Below are 22,963 nucleotides of genomic sequence, written 5' to 3' on the forward strand. Positions count from 1 at the left end.
TCACCTGAGGGTAACCAAGTGGCTATTTTTAGGAAGTGGAGAGACTGATTTTGGACCCCAGATCCAGAACCTGAATAAGAAGCTCTTCACAGTGGTTGCCTGGGATCCTCGAGGATATGGACATTCCAGACCCCCAGATCGAGACTTCCCAGCGGACTTTTTTGAAAGGGATGCAAAAGATGCTGTTGATTTGATGAAGGTGGGTCTCTTAGGGAAGAGCCCAGAGGAGGGAGGAGGGCTGGGCATGTCTTCATCCATTTTTTTTTTTATTTTATTTCTGTAAGAGTAATACTGTGTAATTCCTGCAGAAAGTTCAGGGAGTTCAAATAGGTATGAATTAGGAAGTAGAAATATCCCACAATCCAACTGTTTAGAGATACTCTTGCTATGACTTTAAGACTGCCTTTCCAGTCAGTCTTTTTTTTTTTTTTTTTCAATCTAGTTAACATATAGTGTATTATTAATTTCAGAGGTAGAATTTAGGGATTCATCAGTTGCATAAAACACCCAGTGCTCATCACAGTTGTACCCTCCATCGCCCAGTGACCCCATCCTTCCACCTACCTCCCCTCCAGGGACCCTCAGTTTGTTTCCTAGAGTTAAGAGTCCCTTGTGGTTTGTCTCCCTCTCTGTTTTCATCTTATTTTATTTTTCCTTCCCTTTCCCTCTATTCATTTGTTTTGTTTCTTAAATTCCACATTTGGAATCATATAGTATATGAAATCATATAGTATTTGTCTGTATTTTGCTCAGCATAACCCCTGGACCTGTCCCCTGGTGCACAGGTGTAGGAGTTCCTTGCATATCTAGGGGACAGTGCTGGGGTGTAGAAGACACAGATGTTCCTTTTACAAGATAGAGCCAAATGACTATCCATGCTACTTACAGCAATGTATAGTCCCCTCAGCATCTTGGGCTGATATTTGTTAAATCTTTCATTTTCCAAATCATTCTATTTTTACTTCGAGGCAGCATCTCTCAGATGTAATCTTAATTCAGTTTCCCTGTCGAACACGTTTTCAGAGCCTGATTGATTTAAGGATGAACATAACCTCCCCGTGACACCATTCTCCTCCACCCCGTTCTTCCCACAGTTGCAGTCAGTGGTTTTATCAGATGCGATGACTTCATTCCACCCAGTAAATATTAAGTTTCCCTCTCTAATCTGCATGACTGTTCTCAAAGCCTTCGCTCAGGCGTGGGTGTGTGTGTGCACATGTTACTTGTCATTCCCAAGGACAGCTGATCGCTACTGCTTCCAGAGATTCTGTCCAACCAGAAGATGTGGTTCCCTCATTAATTCAAAACAATACTCTGTACTTAGGGTTTTTTTAAAAAATTAAATTTAATGAATATATACTGCATTATTAGTTTCAGAGTTACTTAGGATTTTACGATACTTATATTTACCCCAAAACTAATTTAGGAAAACACATTTGTATCATCAAATGACAGAGTCTAGCATTTTTCTTTAATTGCCAACGGCTGCTCCAAACCTCACAGCTGTATTGATTTTGATGATTGTCAGTTTCGGGATTCCTTTAGCAGAGAGGAGCAGTCGGCTGTGCTATGTGTTTCGCTGTATTCCTTGCAGACGCTGAAGTTTCAGAAGGTGTCTCTGCTGGGGTGGAGTGATGGTGGCATCACCTCTCTCATTGCGGCTGCAAAATACCCATCATACATCAACAAGATGGTGATCTGGGGAGCCAATGCCTACGTGACTGATGAAGATGAGAAGATTTATCAGGGTAGGTTTCACGAATCAGAGATGTCATGACAATGGCACCTTTGCTCTCCCCTTCTCGGGACTTAACTTCAATGTGTATTGACAAGTCAGTCCTGTCTCATCTGCTTCCAGTTCTCAACTCTGAGTTGGAAAAGTCATGAGGTCTCAGAAAAGTCCTGCAGTTCAACCAGCCTGTGTCTTAACACTTTCCACCCAGCTGTGGGATTTGCAGAAGCGACACCTTAGTGACTCAGGAGAAGGTTCTAGAAAATCCACGTTCACATTTCTGACTACTGATAGTGAACTACAAGGAGGGAGGGCTTGATGGAAAGTGTTCTTCATAACCTCATTTAAAATTATGGGAGCGTAAAAAGGAACATTGTATTCAAATATGAAACCTTATATTTTGATAAAGAAATTTTGTGCTGTTCACATCTCATAAGGTTGTCCTTCAAGCTTATCTTTGAAGTTTTTAGAAGCAAGAGAACGGGGCCTGGCAAATTACAGCCTGTGGGCCAAATCCAGCCCATCTGTTTTTGTAAGGCTAAGCAACGATGGAGAAGACCAGTGCCGTCAGGCCTAGAGATCAAGCAGGGGTGCCCCCTCCATCCCCGTTTCCTCCTCTGCACCCAGATTTGCTGCCCAGTTCTTGTGCTGGTGGCTGCTTACACACTGGTGACTGCTGGCCATTCCCCGGTACCCAGCTGTGGGATTGCGGTCAGCAAATTGGTACTTGCTTAGCCTCCAGCAGGCTGACCAAACTGAAACTTCTCAGCTCTTGGGAGAAAAGAAGGGCACATTGGAATCTGGAGGTGTCTGGGGCAAAACACAAAACTCCCCTGGGCTACTGCATCACCAGCATCTGCCAGCTTGACCCACCAGGACCCTCTTCTTCAATCTGATGGCTTTTTATTATGAGTATGTTTCTACTGGATCCCAGATGGCCAGGCTCAGGCAGTTGGGGTCAAGCGGGTCAGAGGTCTCTCACCTTAAATCTACCTACCTAATACCTTTGATTTTGCCTTTTGGCTTGCAAAGCCAAAAATACTCTCTGGCCCTTGACAGAAAACATTTGCAGACCCAGGCACTTGAATATGACAAGTCTAGTTTTATTCAGCTAGTTCTGCAAGTTACCTGATTTTAGTAAGCCATGAAATGGCAGTGTTCTGTTACAGAATCTTAGTTCTTTGCACTGTTTGGGAAAGGACAGTGAACCTCTTAAATGATGAGTCTGAAGCAGTCACCCATCCTAATCAGTACTCCTGCTTGTCCTTGTTGTATCCCTACCAGGTTCAGAGGGAAGAAAATCCTGTAAAGGGAATGGAGATGCCTGTGACAATGCCTGCCTTCTCTGTCTGATAATGCCGATGTCTGGGTCATCTTAGGGTCAGCATTTGCTCGTTGTCTTTTCCCTTGAGAATTGGTCAGATTTGCTTCTTTAGGGGTTGTAGAGTTTCTTCATTTATTTGTTGGTTTTGTACTTTGCTTAATTTGGGATTGTTTTTACTGTACTATGTTGTGACTCCATATCCTGTTAAAACTCTGAGGAACATTGATATATATATATATATTTTTTTTTGTGTGTGTGTGTGTGTGTGTGTGTGTGGCATGCAGTCAGCCTAGGTAGGTTCATACCGCAAATTCTGTTTAGCCTTCTGTGGGCTGTAGTTCCAGCATCAGGTCCATTCTTGAGGACTGGGCTACACTTCCTCGTGTCTGCCCCACACAAACCCCACTCAGGCTATGCTGGGACGTAGGTAGTGGTTCATATGGTTGTTCAGTTCTTGACGCTTATGCTGAATCCTTTTTTGCATCTTTCCCAGGCACAGAGAACTCAGGGGTGATCCCAGGACTTGAACCATTTGATCAGTTCATATGCAGAATTAGGGACCCAGCTCCTATGACCAGAAGCACAGACTTCCCTCAGAAAGACAGGTCTCAGCCTCCCCCTGATCCCCTGCTATTGTGCAGTTCATGCAACTGGAGCCATCTTTAGGGAAAAACAGCCAGAGAAAAGAGATAGAAGAAATAACAGGGATTTTGATTACTATGGTCCCCTTTTTTCTGGTACCTTCAATCAGAGAGATAGTGTTCTCTTGGGGCTTTAGGGGCCTGCCAGCCACCAGACTAGTAGTGCAGGCCCATGGACTAGAGTAGGAAGAAAGAGAGAGAGAGAAACAGTTTTCCTCAAGCAGGGGAACCTGGTTCCTGGTCCCTGGCTAACTCTAGGGGTCTTCTCCTGAAGTTTCGCTTTCAGCAACCCCCAGCCACATGTGTGATTCTCCCCTCACCTGTGTCTCAAAGTTGAGACTCGAAGGAAGAAAAGGGAAATAAGAAACTCATCCCCTTTCTGGGTCGTTACTTAAGGTTTAACTGTCCAGCCTCCTGCTTTTACCCCTTTTAGTTGCTCCTTGTTCCGTCTGGAATCCAGCTATAATCTCTGAGCTGGGGGCTCACGCCAGCTTAACCAGCACACACACCCAAAAGATACTGGGTGCTCGCTGGAGCAGACATCTTACAGCTTCTGCTATGACTAGGGGTGATGTTCTCTAAACCACTCTTTAGCCAGACTCCTCCTGAGCCCTTGAGCCAGACTTCTATCTACTGGCTGAGCACCTTCCTCCAGATAGCCTGTAACCAGTGTGTCTGCCTTGAACTCACTACCTCATAACTCTCGACTCTTCCCAACCCCAGCCCATAATTTTTGTCTCATGAGTGGGGTCAGGTCCCCCTGGGAGGCAACCCCTCCTCTCTTCCTGCCCACCGTTTTCCTGCTTCAGACCCTCGGCCTCTGAGGGCGGTTGGTCTTCCACAGAAGAGTCTCCTCACTAAGGCAAAAGCCTGGTCCTTGGATTCTGTGACTTAAATTCCTTCAGTGACTTCAGTGACATCCAAGCACCTGGGCCCGGCCCGCCTCATAGCCAGCTGCTCCTTTCCCCTCAGCCTTCCTGTGCGGCTCCCACGTTGAACAGCTGCCATTCCTGAAACAGGCTTGCTCCTTTGTGCCTCTCCGCCTCGGCGTCTGCTCCCGTGCTTGCCTACGTGCCCTCCTGTCCAGCCCAGTGTCCTCACCACACACGGCTGCTTCAGCCACCATCTGAGCTCTCGCGGCCCAGCGCCAAGCACCCAGTGGATGCTTGTGCCTCTCGGGCTCTGGAGCGCTTCACACATCCTGTCACAGGGCCGATTGTCCTGGGCGCTGTCACCCTATGACACCTTTCCCTCAGTCACTACTGTGTGAACTCCACATGTTCAGTGACTCTGACTTCCCTCCTTTATGCAGACAAATCCTGAGAAGCTCCCTCTTCACCTCCAACTCCTCTTTCTGTTACTTTCTGCTGTGTTTCAACTGTGTTTTGGCTGCCCTTCCTGGCCGCCAGGCCCTTCCCTCACACCCCACTCTTTCCCTGACTTTTGCCGGGGCTGGGAGGTGGCGTCTGACCCACCAGCCTTGTGGAACCCGGGCCTCTCTGCTGCCAAGCTCCTCGGATGCTTTATGGCCCTTCAGCTCCTTGGTCGTTCTGCGGCATTTGAAAACACACACGTGCTGTAATATTGATCCCAGCCTCCTCCTCCTCCCCCTCCCCCCCCTCCTCCTCCCCCTCCCCCTCCTTCTTCTTCCTCTTTTTTTTTAAGATTTTATTTATTTATTTGCCAGACAGAGATCACAAGTAGGCAGAGAGGCAGGCAGAGAGAGAGGAGGAAGCAGGCTCCCCGCCGAGCAGAGAGCCTGATGCAGGGCTCGATCCCAGGACCCTGAGATCATGACCTGAGCCGAAGGCAGAGGCTTAACCCACTGAGCCACCCAGGTGCCCCATGATCCCACCCTTCTTCTTGAAACTTCCTCTGGCTTGAGGTTCTCACCTCCACATGCGCAGCTTTCCCCTTACCTCTGCCTGTTCTCTGGTTCAACACCTTCCCTGCTCTATCTGCCGGCCACCATCCAGAAAGGAGCTCTCTGTTCCTCTTCCCGTTCTTACAACCAAGAAACTTCCCTCGTCCCTTGGCGTCCTCAGACTCCCAAATTCCAGATATTCAACTTCGTGTCCATTCTTCTTACCTGGTTGCCCCACTGGCCCCTTACCTTCAGTGTGTCCAAAGTTGAAGTCATAATCGTTCCTCCACACTTGCTCCTCCTGCTGCATTTCCCACCTTGCTAAGCGACAGTCAGTTGAATGTATTTTTTCTTCTGCAAAAGAATATTTGAATTATGATGCATGGAATGGCTGCTATGAACTCACATTAACATAGCTACTTATGACTCAACTTGAGGCTCAGACAAGCGAAGAAACCTGTGTTGATGGCCCCGCTGGGAGGTCTGCCAGTAAAGCCCAGCGTTTCATGTCTGCAGCGTCGTGTTCCCGTCCTCCGAGTTCTTCCAGCGTTCTGCTGAGCTCTGTCTGGAAGCCATCTCACCTTTTCCGTTCCTCCTGCCAGGCCCCAGGTCCAGGCCTCCCCATCTGTCTCCACTTAGCTCCACCAGCACTTTCCAACCTGCCCTGTCTTTACTGCCTTTCAGTCTACTTTCCAAACTGCTTGGATGGTAGTTTGCTAAGATGTAAATCTCATTATATCTTACTTGAAAACCCTCCAAGGTCTTACATAGCTTTCCAGTTAAGTAGAGTTCAGACTCCTCTGCTTTGCTCACAGAGTTTGAATGAGCCTGGATACCCCGTCTTTCCAGGTCCTTCTGTGCTGCTTGGTCTCCTCTACCCCCACGTGCCCATCCTTTTCTCTGGACACCTGGAAACTCCTGACAGTAGTAGATGGCATGGCTCCCATATTTGCTTGCTGGCTTCTGTTCTCACAGACTTAGACCTCCTCCAGGAAGCCCACCACCACTGCCACTTCCTGCCATTGCCCCTCTGAGCTCACTAACCCTCCACCATCCTCCCCCAGCCTCTTCCATCACATCTATCCCACTCTTCTACAGAGGTTGTTTATAACTCTAGACAAGAAGGCTCTTGAGGGCAAGAGACCAAATCTCATTGAAATTTGTACATGCTGTGACCCACGCTCAGCCCCCTTCAAATAACGTTTACTGGATTAATTCACTAATTAATAGTGAAGGAGTTTTCTTCTGGTGCTTAGCACAAATTATGCTCAAAAAAAGAAATGTATCCATTTTGGGGGTGATACAAATTATATCTATTTTGCATCAACAAATAGTTTGATTCAAATAGTTATTTTAGGAACTTAACTGTGAAACATAATTGCTACTTATTTTTTGGTGGAAATTATGCTTTGGGGTAAAACTGGCTTCCTCTTGAAAAAATAGTTAACAGAAGTAAGTATATAAATACATAGAATATTTTCGAGTGTTTGTTATGTGCTGGGTACTGTTGTTGCCACATTTCATATGTAACTTATTTACTCTTTTTTTTAAAAGATTTTATTTATTTATTTGACAGAGAGAGAGATCACAAATAGCCAGAGAGGCAGGCAGAGAGAGAGAGGGGGAAGCAGGATCCCTGCTGATCAGAGAGCCCAGTGTGGGGCTTGATCCCAGGGTCCTGAGATCACAACTTGAGGTGAAAGCAGAGGCTTAACTCCCTGAGCCACCCAGGTGCCCCACTTACTTACTCTTTATCTCGGGTTATTATAATTCTCATATTTCAGTTGAGGAGACTGACACAGAGAGGTTAAGGAAATTAATTGCTCAGGATCACAGAGGTAGCAGGCACGAGTGCTGGATTCAGACCCAGCCAGGCTGACTTCTGAGCCTGTGTGCTTAACCACAGTTCTTGGGGTGAACATCTGCTTGCCCAGCTACTGCTGGATTTTTCTGCCCCTTGAGATTTAGATAGTAATGTCCCTAAGAGTCTGAAGCCATGCCCCAGAATTTACATACTAATAGATCCCCCTCACTCTAGTGCCTGCTTTTACTAAGTTAATTCACTTGGAGAAATCTCTCGTTATCCTGAGGAGGCATTTACATGTTAGCAAGAAAAATGTCTTCACATTGAACATTAGCCAACTTGGATCTTGAAAGATCTTGGCCTTCCTGTCACAGCAGAATTTTTTTATTTTATAAAAATATATATAATTTTGTGGAAAATGTTACACTTACAGTACAATTAATAACATTAAAATATAATAATAAAACATTGTATTATATTAAATATAGATATATTTACATTAAATATATTTGTGTATCTTATAAATATATAAATTAAACATGAATAATATATATAATACTATATATTATATAAGGCATATAGTATATATTTAAATTTTATTTTGTAATTTATTATATAATATTTTATGTAAATTTATTATTTTATAATTGAATTTTATTTAATTGATTGATACACATAATGCAACACATGTGACCCTGTAACTTATGGACACCCATGAGCCCGCCACACATTAAGACTAATCACTGTTCGTACCTTCACTGTATGCTCATGCTTCCTCCCCAGTCCACCCCTGCCTGTAGCTGAGGCCTATGATCATCCCTATGCCTTTTGGAAAACACTTCTGTCACAACTGTTTATATTCCTAAACAATATGTAATTTAGTTTTATTTGTTTTCGGGCCATACAAAGTGACTTCATACTATGATCATCTTCTGTGACTCACTGTTTTCAATGAATGTTGAATTTCTAAGCTTCCTTCCTGATACTGCTGTATCATATTCTACTGGGCAGCAGTATTTTATTTTCCATCTCTTTTATCAATGGACTGTGGGTCTGTTTTCACTGTCACTGTGAACATTCATGCGCATGTCTCCTGGGGCCTATGAGCCGCAGTGTCCATCTGGGGTATAGGCCCATATGTGAGATTTGCTGAATATTGTCATATGCAGATACACCATGTTGCAAGTAACCAGCTGTTTTCCAACTACATAAATGCATTTCCACCACCAGCATATTAGATTCCTTAATTTACATCCTCAACAAAAACTTGGAATCATCAGACTTCTTAGCAGATGTGAAATGGTACCTTACTGGGGGACAGAATCTGCATCTTCCTCTTTCTGAGGATTGAGAATCTTTTTTTTTTTTTTTTTTAAGATTTTATTTATTTATTTGACAGAGATCACAAGTAGGCAGAGAGGCAGGCAGAGAGAGAGAGGAGGAAGCAGGCTCCTCACTGAGCAGAGAGCCCGATGCGGGACTCGATCCCAGGACCCTGAGATCATCATGACCTGAGCCGAAGGCAGAGGTTTAACCCACTGAGCCACCCAGGTGCCCCGGATTGAGAATCTTTTTTCACATGTATGCACCACTGTGGTTTTTTCTCCTGTATTGTACCTATTCATGTCTTTTTGTTTCTTCTTGTTGATTTTTATATATCAAAGGTTACATAAAAGTTTTAAAATGGTATGTTTAACAGGCATACCGTGTGAAGTCTAACAACAGGACATACACCCAAGGACCCTCCACCCAGCCTGAGACTAGACCACTTCCAATATTATGATGATGTTACTGATTTGCAGGATGTTTGCTGTTGGACAGTCTGATTATCCCCTTGCTGATTAGTAATTGCCTTGGTCCTTAGGCAGCATAGCTTGTGCCTTGTCCTTTCGCTTCCTTTACACACAGAACTAATATTAACATAAAAAAATGTTCCAGCATTCTGTTTTCTCATTAGTTTGGCATGTTTGTGTGTTTTCACTCTTACGGACACATTCTTCAGTTTCTTGACTCTCCTTTCCTTCTTTCGTCTCAGATATTCTTCCCAAGCTCACCTCTCTTTCTTCTCGAGTTATTTTTTAGAAGTTTTTCAAAGGCAGTTCTGATTTTTTTTTTTATTAACATATAATGTATTATTAGCCCCGGGGATACAGGTCTGTGAATCGCCAGGTTTACACATTTCACAGCACTCACCATAGTACATACCCTCCCCAGTGTCCATAACCCCAACACCCTCTCCCTACCTCCTACCCCCAGCAACCCTCAGTTTGTATTTTGTGAGATTAAGAGTCTCTTATGGTTTGTCTCCCTCCCGATCCCATCTTGTTTCATTTATTCTTTTCCCACCCCCCAAACCCCCCACGTTGCATCTCCACTTCCTCATATCAGTGAGATCATATGATAGTTGTCTTTCTCCAATTGACTTATTTCGCTAAGCATAATACCGTCTAGTTCCATCCACATCATCACAAATGGCAAGATTTAATTTCTTTTGATGGCTGCATAGTATTCCATTGTATATATATACCACATCTTCTTTATCCATTCATCTGTTGATAGACATCTAGGTTCTTTCCATAGTTTGGCTATTGTGAACATTGCTGCTATAAACATTCGGGTGTACATGCCCCTTCGGATAACTACATTTGAATCTTTACAGTAAATACGCAGTAGTGCAATTGCTGGGTTGTAGGGTAGCTCTGTTTTCAACATTTTGAGGAACCTCCATGCTGTTTTCCAGAGTGGTTTCTCCAGCTTGCATTCCCACCAACAGTGTAGGAGGGTTCCCCTTTCTCTGCATCCTCGCCATCATCTGTCATTTCCTGACTGGTTGATTTTAGCCATTCTGACTGCTGTGAGGTGGTATCTCATTGTGGTTTTGATTTGTATTTCCCTGATGCCGAGTGATGTGGAGCAGTTTTTCATGTGTCTCTTGGCCATCTGGATGTCTTCTTTGCAGAAATGTCTGTTCATGTCCTCTGCCCGTTTCTTGAATGGATTATTTGTTCTTTGGGTGTTGAGTTTGATAAGTTCCTTAGAGATTTTGGATACTAGCCCTTTATCTGATATGTCATTTGCAAATGTCTTCTCCCATCCTGTCAGTTGTCTTTGGTTTTGTTAACTGTTTCTTTTGCTGTGCAAAAGCTTTTAATCTTGATGAAGTCCCAATAGTTCATTTTTAAAGATTTTTATTTATTTATTTATTTGACAGACAGAGATCACAAGCAGGCAGAGAGGCAGGCAGAGAGAGAGGAGGAAGCAGGCTCCCCGCTGAGCAGAGAGCCCGATGCGGGACTTGATCCCAGGACCTTGAGATCATGACCTGAGCTGAAGGCAGCGGCCTTAACCCACTGAGCCACCCAGGCGCCCTCAATAGTTCATTTTTGAAGGGCAGCTCTGTTAATAGTGATCTCCATTTTCACCTCAAAATGTCTTTGATTCCACATTCATTCTTGAAAGATTATTTGGCTAAGTGCAGAAATATAAATGGCAGATTATTTTCTCTGCCATTCCACGGTCTTCTGCCTTCCTCGACTGCTGTTGAGAGGTTTTGCCCATTTAGCTTCTCCCCCTCTGGAGTGATGTGTCTCATCTCTGGCTGTCCCAGGTTTTTTCTCTCCTTGATGTATTGCTGTTTTACTATTGCGCGACTAGATGCGAATTCCTTTTTATTTATCCAGTTTGGGCTACATTGATTTTTGTCTGTGGACCCTTACCTTTGATCAGTTCTGGAAATCATTCTTGCCCATGTCCTCCCTCCTGTACTGCATCTCCTCTGTTCTCATGTGCTATTTCCCACTCTCCCCAGTCCGGGACTGATCGGACTTTGTGGGCCTTGCCTTCCCATCTTTCCTCTCATTCATCTTCTTGTCTCTCTGTGTGGTGGGCTCCATCTTTTCGTAAGCTTTCTCTTCCAATATTCTAGCTTTTTCATTAGCTTTATGAAGATTCTGATTGTTTTGTGACCTGTGATTACAGCGAATATCGGCTTACTCTTAATCTGAAAACACACACACACAGACCATGCGTACAAATTGATGATACTTTCCTTTCCTTCACAGAGGATTTACATTTGCTACTCTAGCGAAGCACAGGATCATACCAGGTTGGGGCCATTCTCATCTCCATTTAATCTAGAAATCTCATATTTGGCTCTACCCACCCAGTCCCAACTACCAGTTCCATTTCCCTCAAAAGCAACCCTGCCTTTTGAGTAGTCTCACCAGTCTTTGCTCTCTTCTTAGGTTCTCTTTCTCACACACACACACACCTCCATATGATAGTTTCCATTAATTGCTGCAACTCCAACAATGCAACAGTAAATTTGTTTTATGAACAATCTAGCCATAGGGACACCTGGGTGGCTTAGTTCATTGAGTACTGTCTCTTGATCTCAGCTCAGGTCTTGATCTCAGGGTCATGAGTTCAATCCCTGCATTGCGCTCCACATTGAGCATGGAGCCTACCTTAAAAAAAAAAAAAAAAAAATCTAGTCATTCCCCAGAAGGGCACGTTGCAGAGGGTGTGGTCTGCAATAGAGCCCAAAGTAGAAATACCTGTGGGAGAGTTCTTTATTGGCCATCTTTATGACCTCTTGCTGGCTCCTCTTTCCTCTCCCCTCTTCCACCTCTCCTTTTTCTGCACCCCTCTGTGAAGTCTTTTCACTCCTGTGCAGAGCAGCTCAGCTTCCCTCGGCTTCCAGGTGCACCGCTGGGCCTACTTCTGCAGGCGGGTACCGATCTGGCGCTGGCTGTCACAGCATCTGCCAGTTGTGGTTGTAAACAGCACTTTTCCCTCCACTCTGTAATCTGCATTCACTGAGTGCATACAGGCTGCGTGCCCGGGTCCTCACGCTGTCGGGAGCTCTGCGGAGGGGTTATTTTCAGTATGAATTCATGTCATTAGTCATGTGTTGTCTTTTGAGGTATGTTGTGTAGGAGAAGCACCATGTTAAAAGCTGACATTAAGCAATGTGTAATAGGCTCAGAAGCATTAGAATTATCAGTGTGTTTAAAGAAATATGGAAAAGGGTGGGCTGAGTAATTGAGTTTGTTCATGAGGTTTTTTTTTTTTAATATTTTATTTATTTATTTGACACGGAGAGAGAGAGAGATAGGGAGAGAGGGAACACAAGCAGGAGGAGTAGGAGAGGGAGAAGCAGGCTTCCCCCTGAGTGGGGAGCCCGATGCAGGGCTCGATCCCAGGACCCTGGGGTCATAACCTGAGCTAAAGGCCAACACTTAATGACTGAGCCACGCAGGTGCCCCAAATTTTATTTTTTTGAATATTTATTTATTTATATATTTGAGAGAAAGCACAAGCACAGGGAGGGGCAGAGGGAGAAGGAGGAGCAAACTCCCCACTGAGCAGGGAGCCAGACCCCAAGATCATGACCTGAGCCAAAGCCAGACACTTAACTGAGCCACCCAGCTGGTCTGTTATTTCCTTTTCTGAGAGTGAATCATCCGTAATATAGTTTCAAGTTTGTAGTTAGCCTTTTACACCCATATTTCTTCAGAAACAGAAACTAGAATGAATAATTTGTCTGTTTTTAGTGTACCTGATCACACTTCAGAAAAAAACTTTTTCTTTTATAAAAACTTTTACTCAGATAACTCTAATTGGGGAAAATCTTTTTTATATATCTTTAACAGAAAGCATAAAAGCAGATCTAATTTCATTTAGTGGATAAAAACTTATTTTGTGCCTCTTTTGTGCCAGGCACTGGTCTAGGCTCTGGGGGTAAGTGGGAAACAAAACAAAGCCAAGTTCCTTAATCTGGAGCTTTTGTCTTAGTAAGGAGACAGACATTTGGCCATGGACACAGAAAATGCTACAAAGCACTGATGGGTGCTAAGCAGAGTAGATGGAGGGAGGGTGCTCTTTGTGCGTGGGTGTGTGTCGGGGGGTGCTGTCAGGGAAAGCCTCACTGACCTGGGTGAGGTGAGGAGTAAGCCATGTGAGAGCACACATGGCTCTGGAGTGGACTGTATTTGCAATATTTAAAGATACTTTATTTTTTAATTAAAGTTTTAATTAAATTTAATTAAAATAAATTTATCTATTTAAAGATATAAAAGATAAACCTTACTTATCATTAGACTAAACCTGTTTTTATTTTTCTTTAAGGTCTTATTTATTTGAGAGAGGGAATGAGAGCATGGGCGGGGGGAGGGCCAGAGGGAGAGGGAGAAGCAAACTCCCCACTGAGCAGGGAGCCCCACGGGAATCAGTCTTGGGACTCGGGGCTCATGACCTAAGCCGAAGGCAGATGCTTAACTGACGGAGCCACCCAGGCACCCCTAGACTAGACCTGTTCTTGTCAATACTTCTATTTTTCAGGTATCCGAGATGTTTCTAAGTGGAGTGAGAAAACAAGAAAACCTCTCGAAACCTTATATGGCTATGACTACTTTGCCAAAACCTGTGAGAAGTGGGTGGATGGCATAAATCAATTCAAACATCTCCCAGATGGTAGGTTATGTGAACTGTTTAGCTGTCCCTTTGCTTGCATTCCTCCCCTGGTGTTCCAGAATTCCCTGGCGATGAGTGCCCTCAGCCACTGTCCTTTCATGCTGATGTGCCAACAGAGGATGCCAGCGATCGTGCGCCATACACGCTCTTGTGTAGTAAATCTGCCTTAGCAATGCTGTACATACAGCATACACACCTGCTCCATGTATCAGGGTTCACAGTGGGAAGTCTTAAATAGCAGACAGTTCCTTTCTCCTTCTGATCCTTTGTGTGTGTGATGACAGACATTCTCCAGAAGCCTCAAATAGCGTTTGTTTCTTTCTAATTCTGGAGTGGGTCGTCAGAAAACAAACATGCTGTCCTGTGTACTACATTTTTTTTTTCACATTTAGGCCCATTACCCTGCTGTATCCTCTGTTCCCAGGACAATAAAGAAGGGCCTTTGTGTCATGACCTTCAGCCCCAGCAGAATTTGCCTGAGGAAGAACGTTCAGTTTATTCCCCACCTTCAGAACTCGGTTATGTGACTGTACTCCCTGTCTTCGGCTGAAAAATAGCAGGAAGAATTGACATCATTTAAGAGAAATTCTGAAGTAAAGTGTTTTTCAGTAGTTTTACAGTGCTTACCTCTCACTCTTCTATTTTAACTGCTGAAAGAAAAGCAGGGGAACTAAGATCGAATCTGGGAGCACATTGGTGACAAAATGGCGACTGCTGAAGGATCAGTTTGATCTATTAGGTAATCATTTCCAGAGTGAGTCACCTATCAAAACTTTCACAATGAAAAGGACATTTGGAAATGTTACTTTTCTGGTTCAAGCAAATATATCCTGTTCCAGGGCAGTACCCAACCGTGGAAACAGGTCTTTGAAAAATGTGTCTCCCTCAACTCTTAAAACAAAAAAATGCCATAAAAAATGTCTAAGACAATCCTCCATTAAAGAAGGCAAATTTTGGAAATGTAACCTTTTATGCTTTCCTGACTGGGGAGCGGAAGGGGTAGGAAGACTCAAGGGTAGAAGCAGAATTAAATCAGCAGCTCAAAAATATGTCCTATGTTTGTTAAAATTTAAAGTGTCCCTTCTGCAAAAGAGCCTGTTAAGAGTATGAGAAGACAAGCCACAGACTGGGGAAAATATTGGCAAAAGACATGTCTGAGGAAGCACTGTTATCCAAATGTACACAGACTCTTAAAACTGAACAGTGAGAAAAGAACCTCATTAAAAGACGAGCCAAATAATAAGATCCCAGTACTCACCTGTTAGAATGTCCAGAACAGAAGTTTTAGGGATGAGAAGACACTCTGTGATCCTACAGTGATGGCTACATGTCACTACACCCTTGGTTGCACAGAATGTGCAACCACCAGGAGTGAAACCCAACATAAACTCCAAACTCTGGGGGACAATGACGTGTCTGTCCATGCAGGTTCATCAGTTGTAAAAAAGTCCCACTCCGGTGGGAGGTGTTGATCCTGGGGAAGTCTGTGCATGTGGGGAGCTGGGAGACAGGGGAGATCCCTAAACCCTCCACTCAATTATGCTGTAAACCTGAAATTTAAAAAAAATCAAATATAGTTTTTTTAAAAAAGAAAGAGAGGGAAATATGTCAAAACATAGAGGAGTTAGCGGTGTATAGCAGCAAGTCTGTGAATAAACTATTTCTCTCCCCTGCACACATTGATAGGAGGCCTTTTTTTCATAATTGTTTGAAATTATTCTTGTAGCATTCTTGGATACTTGGTTTAGCGTAGGGGTTAAGGAGTCAGGCCTGGGTGTGAGGTCTGGCCTCACCGCTTGGTTGCTGTCAGAGTGACAGGCAGACTCCTCAGCGTCTCCAAGCTGCCGTTCCCTGTCTGTGAACCGAAGAAGCTAAGAACTACCCTGTAAGGTGCTGTGAGGACCAAATGGGCTTCTGCACATTCAGCTGTGGTGCCCTACCAAGTACAGGGTCAGCGCTTGATGAAAGGTTATTAGGACCCTTATTATAAAAGTACTGGGCCTGCCAATAGTTGTACAGACCCGGTGAGCTAAAGCAGGTGAGGCCGTGTTTCGTGAACATCAAAGCACATGAACAGTGTCTGACCCGTAGTGCTCAGCGATGAGTGCTCTCTCCGTCCTCTGAGCATGCGGTTAGCAGGTGTGTGTCATCCCAGGGACAGAAGAGGGCAGCTTCTGAGTCCTAGAGAAGTGTTTCTCAGGCCAACCCATCATCTCATTCAGCTGGTAGTGCCCCCTGCCCCAGCCACTGAGGGGGAGGGACAGGCCAGGTGCCTGGGCAGCACCCCAGTGAGCTGGCTCCCAGCTTTCTCAGGGCCCCAGTGACCCCCAGGAGGAGGCAGAGGAGGAAGGAGCTCCCTTTATGGAGTACCTGCCCGCTGCCCAGAACTGTAGATAAGACATCTCTTTTTGGCCTCCCGGCCACTGCAGAGAACTAGAATTATCCCTTCTTTGCCCAGGGGGGAGGCTGAAACTCATCCCTGAGGAACCACCAAGATTTCCCAGCCAGGAAACAGCAAGATGGACCAGAGCCGGTTGTTCCTCATCTGCCTTAGAAATGTTGTTACAAATGGAGAGGGGGGTCCTATCGTCCCCAGAGTTGGTCAGTCAGGAACATATGGAGGCAGGAGGAATGAAGAGAAGCCCATTTGCTCTGTGTAAATTATAACTTCCCAGGAGGTACAGAAGCTCCGAGGGCTGGCTGGAGCCTCAAGGACCACTTAGGGCATTATTTAAAGGGAAAACTTTTTTTTTTCTTTTTTAAGATTTTATTTATTTATTTGACAGAGATCACAAGTAGGCAGAGAGGCAGGCAGAGAGAGAAGGAAAGCAGGATCCCTGCTGAGCAGAGAGCCCGATGTGGGGCTCGATCCCAGGACTCCAGGATCATGACCTGAGCCGAAGGCAGAGGCTTAACCCACTGAGCCACCCAGTTGCCCCTCAAGGGAAAGCTTTTCAGATGCCAAGCATCTGCCTTCTTTTTGCAAACTGGGATCTACTCTCCATAATATAAAGAGTTGTGGGATTTTTTGTTTGTTTATTTTCCTGTCTTGCATGCATTATGCATATAATCAGGCAAAACTTGTTTACTAGCAGAGCTTTCCAAGGGGGTTGGGGGGGGAGGAAACCCAGCAGAGAACCAGAAAAGGAGGCCCACAGATTGGGAGAGCTAGAAGACCCCTCAGACCCTGTCTAATGCAGACCACCTCTTTTAGGGACGGGGCACCAAGTCCAGAGGGAGGATGGATGAGCCCCGGCTCTCTGCTGCTCCTCTGACTCCCCTCACGGGATGGTCACAGGGAAGCAGAGTCTCAGTGCTGTTTGTCTTGCAGGGAATATCTGTGGGCACTTGCTGCCGCTGGTTCAGTGCCCCACCTTGATCGTGCACGGGGAGAAGGATCCGTTGGTCCCACGGTTCCACGCCGACTTCATACACAAGCACGTGAGAGGGTCGCGGTAAGTGTGGTCCCTGCCCCAGAGCTCTGCCTAGAACCTGAGGATGTGCATGCATGGAGGGAGCTGTGGAAGGAAAGGAGACCTTTGGGGTGGGGATTTTTTTTTTAAGATTTTATTTATTCATGAGAGACAGAATGAGCAAGCACAGAAGCAGGGGGAGCAGCAGGGGGGAGAAGCAGTCTCCCTGCTGAGCAAGGAGCCTGATAAGGTGCTGGATCCCAGGACCCAGCAAGCAGGACCTCACCCAAAGGCAGACGCTTAACCAACTGAGCCACACAGGTGCCCCCAGGTTGGGGGTTTTTAAGGTCCCCCCCCTTCCCAGTTTCCCAAAATCAGTAAATAATATTGTTCTGTTTAGGGTTCCAGGAAAACACAAGGGCACAAGAAGCCAGGATCTGTGAGTAACCGGAAACGAAAGGAATTCTTAGATGAACCTCTTACAGTTTCTAGGAAGACAAATGTGCTAATAGGTACTAAATTCTATAATACTGCAGACAGTTTAGATTTCTAGCTATCAGTGTTAACAAACAGTTTTATATAATTTGGGGATTTTCAGATGGGTTTATCATTATAAAAGTACTATCTACCGAGGAGAGAAAATGTGTAAAATCAAAAGAAGAAAACAAATTGCCTGCTGCTTGCCACTCATTTAAATAATTCTGCTATTAGCATTTTTTAAAGATTCTATTTATTTGAGAGAGAGCACACAAGCGAGGGTTGGGGGGCAGAATGAGAAGCAGACTTCCTGCTGAGCAGGGAGCCTGGGATCAGAACCTGAGCAAAAGTCAGACCCAGGTGCCCCCTGCTATTAGCAATTTCAATGTGGTTCTACTTTCTAGTATTTTTTAAGCATAAATATAATACTATTCTGTAGTCAGCTCTGAATCCTGCTATTTTCCACTTAAAAATATGTTGTAAACGTCTCGTGTTGTTTCATCCTTAAATATGTACACATCAGATGGGAAGCCTGTATTCAGAATCACAAAACACCAACATATACCAAGCCATGCTGGTGGCTGACTCGATTAGACAGCAGATACCTGGTACTTGCTCTTTGCGTTCTTGTTTCTGCCAACCAGCCTTGGACACTGATGAAGCTTATTATACATGTCAGCAGAAATTCTGGTCTTCAGTCCCGTGCATTTTTGTGTGGAACAGAAATTTGTATTTTAAATACTTTGGCAGATGCAGGACCAGCTTTTGCTGGTACTTATATAGAGACGAAAATTTAAAGTTGAATAAATTTGGTATTTCCTTTCCATGCAGTGGATGCATCCCCTGAAGGAGAAAGTGAAGTGTGACCAGGAGATAGTGACCTGCTTTTTTTTTTTTTTTTTAAACCAAACATGCCAGAGGATCAACACCCAAGTGAGCCTTTCTAAGGGGGTGTATCAGTTCCAGGGATACTGTCATTATTCTGGCCATCTTTAGAATTCTATGGAATTCTTTTGAAATTGGCTTTATTAATGACTTAAGAAAATCCTCTTTCCCTCCCTCCCTCCTTTTCTTCCTCTCTGCCTCCCTCCTTTAACCCTTTCCCTCCATGAGCTGATTTCTGATGCCCACCTTGGGCCAGCACTGCCTATCCCTGTCCTGAGAGCTCACACAGTCTGATAGGGAAACCAGACTCAGAAAACAGTTCCACTACTGCTTTGTTTTGTTTTTTAAATTCCAATGTAGTTAACATACAGTGTTATATTAGTTCCGGGTATACAGTATAGTGGCTCAACAATTATATATGTTACTCAGGGCTGATCATGATTAAGTGTCCCCTTCATCCCCATCACCTGTTTCGCCCATCCCCCCACCTGCCCTCTGCTAACCATCCACTTTTTCTCTATAGTTAAGAGTCCGCTTCTTGGTTTGTCTCTTTTTTCCCCTCTTTGCTTGTTTCTTAAATTCCACATATGAGTGAGATACTGTGGTATTTGTCTTTCTTTGACAGACTGATTTCACTTAGCATTATCCATTTACAAATGACAGGATTTCGGGTTTTTTTTTTTTTTTAATGGTTGAGTAACATTCCTCTGTGTACAATATCTAACTACACTTCACAACAAACTTACGAAAAAAATGTAGTCCCCATATATAGATGAGAAAATCAAGATTGAGATAAGTAATCTTCCAAGGTTGCATAGCTAGTAAATGACAAATCCTAGATGTTTTTACCTCCTAATATAGCACTTTCCCCCCACAGCGCAGCTGCCTCTCATAAACATACTTGTATTTTCATACGATGTTAAGATGCCTGGATTATATACTTGCTGACCTGGTTAATTGTCTTCTAGTTTCAGAAATGACAGGTTTTTGCACACTGACGCTCGTGATAAATGCAGTGTGTTCTTTTAGAGAGCCAGATTCAATAAAAGTCAGTCTGCAAGGAAGTTTAATTTAGGAATTCTGTTCCAAACCCATCTCCTAGCAACAGAATACATCAATATAGGGAAAAAAAATAGCCCCTTCCCGTTCAGATGTTAATTATTTCAGGAGACTATTTGGTGGAAGATCATTTTCTTAGAGCAGGAGCCTTTGGAACAAATGAGTGGAAGGTGAAGTGCTGTTGGCAATGATTGTCTTAAACTGGCTTGCATTTTACACCTGCTGCCTTCCTCTGCTAAAATGGGCCAGAACCCACCTAGAACATAGGTGTTTTTTTTTGGACCCCAGAAGAAGGAGGTAGATGCCTTGAATACCAAAGTCCTCCTGAGATTCAGTACCACAGGTCACATGACAATAGGAAAGCAAGGTAGAATGGCAAGTTTTCAATGACCTGGGTGTCTCATTACCTCACCAGGTACATTTATAATTAAACTTAAGGATACGGTCTATCCCTTCAAAGATTCTACCAACAAATAGATAATCACATATGAGACCAATGCCTTTCTCTCCTGAGAAGGAGGCCAGCTGAAGGGTGGGGTTGTTCAGGCCTGCCGAACAGGCCTGGGTTAATTTGTCTCTCTTTTTTCTCTTTGTGAGGAACAATGGTAGAGTCTCTTGGACAGAAGAGGCCTTCACAATCATTCAAGTTCAGTGGTTTTAAAGTTTGCTTTTAGGCAGCTGAGCCCTTCCTCCTAACAAACTCTTATGTAGAAGTCCAAGACATAACATAGTCCAAGACATAACATACAAAATAAGAGCTACTCTGATTAGAGCTGGGGTTGGGGGGTGCACCCCTGCCCCTCTGATTCCAGCCCCTGTGCCTTCTCTGCTCATCCGGCCCTCCCTCCTAGACTGCAAAGCCCTGACGCTGCCCTCCACCTCCTTGGCTAGCTGCCTGCTTCTGGGGCACCATCTCGCGTTCAGAGGATTTGCATTGAGCTGAGGCTGACAACCAGGAGACCCTTTGGGGTTGTAGCAGACAAGCCTTGGGAGGTCGTGGGGCTGAGTCAGCTCAGAAGACGATGTGACTTCACAGCTGGCCAAGCCACATGTGTGTCACTCTGTGTATGGGTCAACAAGTGCCACTGTAATAAATATCAGCCATTGAGTGGCTTAAACAGTAAAAATGTATTTCCTCTCTCAGTTCTAGAGGCTCTAAGTCTGAGATCGAGGTATCAGCGGGCTGATTTCTGCTTAGGCTTCTTTCCTTGGCTTATAAATAGTCCTCTTCTTATAAGGACACCAGTGCCATTGGATTAGGTCCCACCCATATGATCTCATTAGTCACCTCTCCAAAGATCTTATATCCAAATAAGGTCACACTCTGGGGTGCTGGGAGTTAGGACTTCAACATATGGATTTGCAGGACATGAAATTCAGTGCATGAGCCTGTGTTTCTGTGGAGGTGCTCAGATCTCAGGAATGAGAGGACCACAGAGACCAGGACCCAATTCTAGACCCAGCTGCAAATGACCAGCACCATGCCCGGAACCCCTGTCCACAGCCCTCCCCTCCCCTCAACCCCTCCCCCCTGACCCCAGCCATTGCCCAGCCAAGTGCACTCATCCCTCCAGTAGCCACTCAGATGTATCCTCCTGCAGTTACTCATCGTTTGGAGACCTCACGGTCCTCTTTAACAGTTGTGAGCATATGAATTTAATTTTCCTCCTATTGAGCATGTCAACACTGGTCCCAGGATGTGGTTTAGTGCATTTTAAAGTGCTTAGTACATTTTGAAAGAAAGAGAACATGAGAGGCACACAGAGGCCATTGACCGGTGACTCAGCCCCAAAAAGTGTGGTGCGGTGTCCAGCTTCATGCTCTGGGGCCCGGGCCAGAAAGCCAGATCAGGTGGGAAAGAATAAGGGGTAAAGTCCACGTGTGCAAAGACTTGGTGCCAAGGGTTCAGTTGAACTAACAGGGAGCAGTGGGAAATGGAGTCTCGCCTGGAGAGCTGGCTTGGCCCATTGGGATCCTGAGAGGCGTTCACAGTGGGGTTAAGAGCACGGGCAGGGACTCCAATAGCCCTGGGTTTGAGTGCTGTCGCTGTCCCTAAGTGTGCTCTTCAGCAGCGTGCATGTATTTCTGTACTTCTGTTTCCGTGTGTGTAAGATGGGGATGATACCTACCATTTCAGAATATTTTGTAGATTTAGTAAAAGGTCAATACACGGTAGCTGCCACTGGGGCGGGTGCAGGTGATCCGGGTCCCAGGAGGCAGCTGGGCTGTTGCCTGATAGGAGGTCAGTGGCAAGCTGCTCTCTGACCTGACTTCCAGACCATTGTCAGGATAGCTGTGGGGGGGGGGGGGGTGTATTAGTGTTCTCCAGAGAAACAGAACCAATAGATATACACAACAGACACATATACACACGAGGTTGATTTATTTTACGGAATAAGGAATTGGCTTATGCAGTTATGGAGGCTGAGAAGTCCGAGATCTTCAGTGGGCCAGCTGGAACATTAGCAAGCTGGGGTCCCAAGAGAGCCAATGGTGCAGTTCCAGCGTGACCGAAGGCCTGAGAACCGGGGAGAGCCAGTGTTTCTGTGTGACTTTTTCTCTACCTCTCCCCATCCCTTCGCCCGCCCAGTACTGCTGTAGTTCCTCATCCCTAGCTGCTTGCTGCTTCCCTTCAAGGTTGAAGGGAAAGCAGTCAGCTCAAGACCTCACTTTCGGGGGCACCTGGATGGCTCAGTCGGTTAAAGCCTCTGCCGCTTGGGTCATGATCCCAGGGTCTTGGGATCAAGCCCCGCATCGGGCTCTCTGCTCAGCAGGAAGCCTGCTTCCCTTCCTCTCTCTCTGCCTGCCTCTCTGCCTACTTGTGATCTGTCTGTCAAATAAATAAATAATTTAAAAAAAAAAAAAAGACCTCACTTTCCGCCGGAGACCAAACAGGATTAGCCTTGTCCTTACAAAGCTGAGTCCTGAGTACTTTAGAGAAAGTGGGGTCTCCTCCTTTCTGGACAAATCTTACCCAGGACATTTGTAAAACCTCTCTTGAGAATCTTCCACTTGGAGTGGATTATTTCAGCCAAACGTAAATAAATTATGATCCCAAATCAGAGCATTTCATACATCCAGAATTAAAATCACTATGAGGATTTTTGCATATTGTAAAATGTTAACTCAAATAGAATAACCAAATAATAAAAAAAAAAAAAACAATTTATTGCTCACTGTGTGCCCAGAGATCCCGTACATTGTGCTTTATGTGCATTTTATAACTTTGTCCGGAATAACCCTGTGGGGTTAGAAGCTATTTCTTGTCCCCCTTTTTCCAGACGAGAAAG

General features: G+C 44.9%; 1 protein-coding gene across 3 annotated transcripts in view; it reads left to right on the forward strand.

The window, feature by feature from the left end:
• The window catches only part of BPHL (biphenyl hydrolase like), a 35,676-nt gene that overhangs the window by 8,884 nt on the left and 3,829 nt on the right, over positions 1 to 22,963 (forward strand). Inside the window, exons 3-7 of one of the 3 annotated variants that reach the window (XR_009354888.1) lie at positions 33 to 199; positions 1,595 to 1,748; positions 13,708 to 13,839; positions 17,171 to 17,294; positions 17,653 to 17,764. Coding sequence is in view for 2 of the 3 variants with exons in the window: in XM_059179132.1 (XP_059035115.1) it covers positions 33 to 199; positions 1,595 to 1,748; positions 13,708 to 13,839; positions 17,171 to 17,294; positions 17,653 to 17,691 (616 nt within the window). In the remaining variant the exon portion in view is untranslated. The remainder of the gene's footprint in view (positions 1 to 32; positions 200 to 1,594; positions 1,749 to 13,707; positions 13,840 to 17,170; positions 17,295 to 17,652; positions 17,765 to 22,963) is intronic. The other 2 variants (XM_059179132.1, XM_059179133.1) reach the window with 2 other exon arrangements.

Source organism: Mustela lutreola, chromosome 6 (genome assembly GCF_030435805.1).
Source record: "Mustela lutreola isolate mMusLut2 chromosome 6, mMusLut2.pri, whole genome shotgun sequence".
Classification (NCBI taxonomy): Eukaryota; Metazoa; Chordata; class Mammalia; order Carnivora; family Mustelidae; genus Mustela; species Mustela lutreola.